Source organism: Octodon degus, unplaced genomic scaffold (genome assembly GCF_000260255.1).
Source record: "Octodon degus isolate 3935 unplaced genomic scaffold, OctDeg1.0 scaffold00065, whole genome shotgun sequence".
Taxonomy (NCBI): Eukaryota; Metazoa; Chordata; class Mammalia; order Rodentia; family Octodontidae; genus Octodon; species Octodon degus.
Window position 1 is genome coordinate 7,122,042 of NW_004524641.1, and position 4,444 is coordinate 7,126,485.

Below are 4,444 nucleotides of genomic sequence, written 5' to 3' on the forward strand. Positions count from 1 at the left end.
GGGAGATAGCTCAGCAGTGTAAGTGCCTGCCTGGAAAACTCAAGATCCTGAGTTTGATCTCTGGTACCAAAAACTAAACTAAACTAACTAAATGAAAAATAAATAAATAAATGAATGAATGAAGTGTGGCCCCATCTCGATCTAGAGAAGGTTATCCTGTTCTCTTTCCTTTTCAACACTTTGTCAGTGAAATTACATTGCTCTTCCCATATTCATGTTGGTTAGTTTCTTTCCCAGTAAACCGCAAGAAGCCCCAAGCATTCCAAGGGACCAGCTACACCCCTGCTGACTCCTCAAGAGGAAGCCAGCGGTCGTCCCCCCAGGGACTCACCTCATAGGTGACAGTGCACTCCACAGTCTGGGTTTTTGCTATTCCTACAATCCACTTCTCCATTACAAATGGCGGCTGAAAAAGAAAAGCTAGGAGGTATAATACCACAATACGGCCAGCCCTGCTGCGATGCGCTCCTTGGACTCCAGCTGTGCCCTCCTCAGGTGGCAAATACGAGCATCACGCCGGATTATCGTGCAAGTGATGCTGGCTTTCAAGGTGCTCATGCTTTGGGCCTTCTTTCTCACTAATACAGCTTTTCACCCAACTGTAAACAGCTGATCCTGGTCTCTCACAATCCTCTCTTTTGTCATATAACATTTTCTATAGCTTGGTCCTAATTACATGGTTAATTCATGCTAAAATGTTTAAAGCATCAACAGACAAACTTCCACAAAATTGAGAGAAAGCCACAACAATAGCAGAAGACCCAAGCTTGTGCTCCTTAGTGCAAGCAGAGGCTGGTGCAGTGGTTTCCACAGTCACTCAGCTCTCCACTCCCCAGGCCGTCCCACAATACCACAGGCACAAAGTGAAGCCACAGTGGCAATATTTTCCACTGCCTTAAAACAAACGATTAGAAAAGAGGCCTGTGCCTTGGAGCCTACGTTTACTCTGATGAAACGAATCCCTATTAGAAGTGAGCTGCACTCTCCTCTCCTCTTGCTCTCTCTAGTTTAATGCTGCAGAAGAATGACTGCCTGCAAGCTGAGTATGGAAAAAGGAACAGATGTAAAAAGGGCTTCTTTTGTTTCAAGTTAGGACTGCCATTGTCCCTTTTGGTGTTAAAAAGTTCGGTCCAAGGGCCAGGGAGATAGCTCGGCGGTCTAAGCGCCTGCTTGGCAAGCACAAGGGTTGGGTTTGATCCCTGGCACCACATGCTGTGCAGGCCCTGCACCTGCTGGCTGCTGCACAGTGAGACTCTGTACTAAATAAGTAAATAAATAAGTCCTATTCATTCTGAATGGTCTATGCCATCTTAGTTTTCCAGCAGCCCTGTTAATATTGCTGTGCTGGGCCAGTGAGATAGCTCCGTGGACTAAGTGCCTGCTTTGGCAAGCTCAGGGACCAGGGATCATCCCCAGTCCCACATGCCACACTGGCTCCACCCGTGGGACACGCTGAGCTGGCCCCCGAGTCCGGGCGTCATGGCGCACACCTGTAATCCCAGTGCTAGAGAGGCTGAAAACAGGAGGATCACTGAGTCCAATCTGTGTAGTGAGACCCTGTACCAAATACATAAATGAAAATAATAATAATAACAGCGATAATGATAATAAAATATTGCTGTGTGATTCTGCTCACGGGGTATAGCAGAAACACAGACACAGATACTCCATTTTATAATTCCATTGTACTACTGTTTCTATGAGCAACTAACTTCTGTTCATACTCAGAGCTTTGGATCTTATTCCTAAAGGATGCTGAAGCAAGGAATAACTGTCACAGCCAGTGAAGCTGTGGGTGGGAGGAAGCTGGAAGTACTGTAACAGGGACTTAGGGGCTAGGCTGGCGGATGTCTATGGCACCTCTGCCTTCTCTTATGATGTCTTCTGTATTACTTTTTAAAAAAATATATTCAGTACAGAGTCTACAGGGTCTCACTACATAGATCAGAATCGTAGTGATTCTGCTGTTTTCACCCTCCCAAGCTCTGGGATTATAGGCACATGCCACCACACCCAGTCTCATTCACCGGCTTAGAGCACCTAGGTGGTGCCAGGGATCAAATCCTGGTCACTGTGCTCTGCCTAACCAGGCGCTTCGGTCCGCTGAGCTGTCTGACTGGCCCATCCTTTATTACTTTAAAGCTTTGGGTCAGATCCCTGCTCAGTTCTGCACATAGGCATGTGAATCCCTCAGGGAGTGTCTGTGTGACAAGGTTTGCTATCCCTAAATTCAATTATCTATCTCATTTCCCTTCACAACTATGGACAACGAGGTAAGAGTAACTAAAGTAAGTTTTTGGGTTTTTAGGGACATCTAATTGCTGGCTTTTACAATGTCTAGTTCCAGGCCTCCTGGAAAGATGTCTAGAAGTCCCACTGTCCTAAACCTCTAACCGCTTTTGCTTCCAGGAAAAGCACAGCCTCAAAGATTATCCCATGAACAGTTCACCTTAGTCAGGAGCAAATATCCCAAGATGGGAACTAGGCTTGCTCCCCCGAAGCAGAGCCCAGTCACCTTGTGATGGGAGCCAAATTACCCCCTCAAGCAATGGATGCTGCCTCCCCAAGACCTTGAAAGCAGTCCTAAAACACTGATCAGCCATAATGAACTGACCAGGATTACCTGTGCTGCCAGCTACATCAATCCCACCCCCCACCTATATAAACTCCTGGTACCTGCCTTTGTTCTCCTTTCCTATAAAACCCCAAAGCTTTGGTCAGACTCTTGAAGAGAGATCTCCAAGGCCTTTATTGTGTGCTCTGCATGGCCGTTGTTGATGAAAGCTTCTTCCCTGTTCTTCACCACTGCTCATGTCCTTGAGTGTGTTATGGAAGGGGTGGCTGGGCCCAGTCTGTTGGGACCTCTTATAAGGTCTTTCGCCTCCAGTCTCCAGCAACAGTATCTATACTTTTTTTTTTTTTTTTTTTTTTTTTTTTAGTGTATTTAGTACAGGGTCTACAGAGTCTCACTACACAGATTGGACTCATAGTGATCTTCCTGTTTTCAGCTTCCCAAGTGCTGGGATTAGAGGTGTGTGCCATCACGCCCAGTCTCAGTCGATGTCTCAGTGCACCCTGGGGGTGGGGCCAGCATGGCACGCTGGGATCAAACCCTGGTCCCTGCACCTGCCTAAGCAGGCACTGCAGTTTGCTGAGCTATCTGGCTGACCCAGTACCTATACTTTCTAGGGTTCAAAACATCAAAACATAATATGCCCTGACAACTTCAGGAAAAGTACAAACCAAAGCAGGTTAAGCATTTCTGTAAGGCTTTCTCCAGTGTTTCCGAAAGCACATTCTTCCAGTGACCCTGGGATAGCAGTAAGACACTCTGACAACTCCAGAAATTCCCATGTGTGAGCCCCAGGAGCCATTAAAACTTCGACAAATTGCCCAGAGATAGCCTCAGCCCAGTCTTGCAGTGTAGTGAATTAACCCAAAGCACGTCTTCCTCTTCACAAGTTTTCCAGAGTCTCAAATGACTCAAATTTGAAGAAAATATTGTCATCAATAACATTTTCTTTCCTTTAATAAACGACAGGGTAAGCATAAAGAAATGTAGATGCAAGTATTATTAAAAAAGTTAAATGATTTTTTTTGCTTTGCTTTTTAGTTCATGCAGCCTAAGTGGAATTTTTAACAAAAACCTATTATCGTCTCAATATACTAAGTAAAATGTGCCTTTCACAGCCTGCTTGAGGCTGAGGGATGCGAACACCACAAGCACAAAAGCGCACTGCTGGGGCATTTTAATGGCTTTGTTTGATATCTGCAAATTCAAAAAACTTTTCAATTGTAAATAGAACCTTACCTTTGTCATCTTTAAAATCTCTGTATCAGGTAGGTTAGTGTTGAATGTCACATCTTTTATGTAGGTTATTGCAATATCATCCCCATCCATCTCCATATACATTTTCCACTTACAATCCTGGAATTAAAGGTGAAATTACAGGACTGAGAAAGGGAAATGAATTTTTTTTTTAGTCACCATGTTTTATAACACACAACGTATTCTAAATAAAGAATGGGGGGGGGCTTGTTTTTCAATAAGAGGACATGAAATTAGATCTCTTTGTAGATCTAAATAACCCCTAGTTATTGCAGCCTTGAGGCATAATTTAGCAATTCGGGAAGTTACAAACTCAGAATCCTATGGGGCCTGGTAGGTAATAAAGTGAGTAAAGCTAGGCAGTTCTTTATAGAGTCTCTGGTGTAGCCTTTCAAAATAGATCCACTCAATTCACATATCGAACACTGTAGTAACATCTTTCTTTTTGCCCTGAGGTGGTCTTCCCACTTTTTTTGCACCACACAGCCCCCTTGATCCACCTTTCATTTCCCCAAGAATGAGTATAAGATGCAGCTCACTTTGCTCTTACCAAGGAGGAAAACATACTCAGCCACTGTGCCAAGGAGTGGCAACACACCTGAGCAGTAGCAGGGA

At 44.6% G+C, this 4,444-nt stretch overlaps 1 protein-coding gene across 4 annotated transcripts in view; it reads right to left on the reverse strand.

Moving 5' to 3' along the window:
* Map3k20 (mitogen-activated protein kinase kinase kinase 20) overlaps positions 1-4,444 on the reverse strand; it is a 193,661-nt gene that overhangs the window by 11,664 nt on the left and 177,553 nt on the right. For all 4 annotated transcript variants that reach the window (XM_023719098.1, XM_023719097.1, XM_023719096.1 and 1 more), the window contains exons 17-18: positions 3,812-3,928; positions 332-406 (exon numbers count right to left, since the gene is read on the reverse strand). In XM_023719098.1, coding sequence (XP_023574866.1) covers positions 332-406; positions 3,812-3,928 — 192 coding nt within the window. The remainder of the gene's footprint in view (positions 1-331; positions 407-3,811; positions 3,929-4,444) is intronic.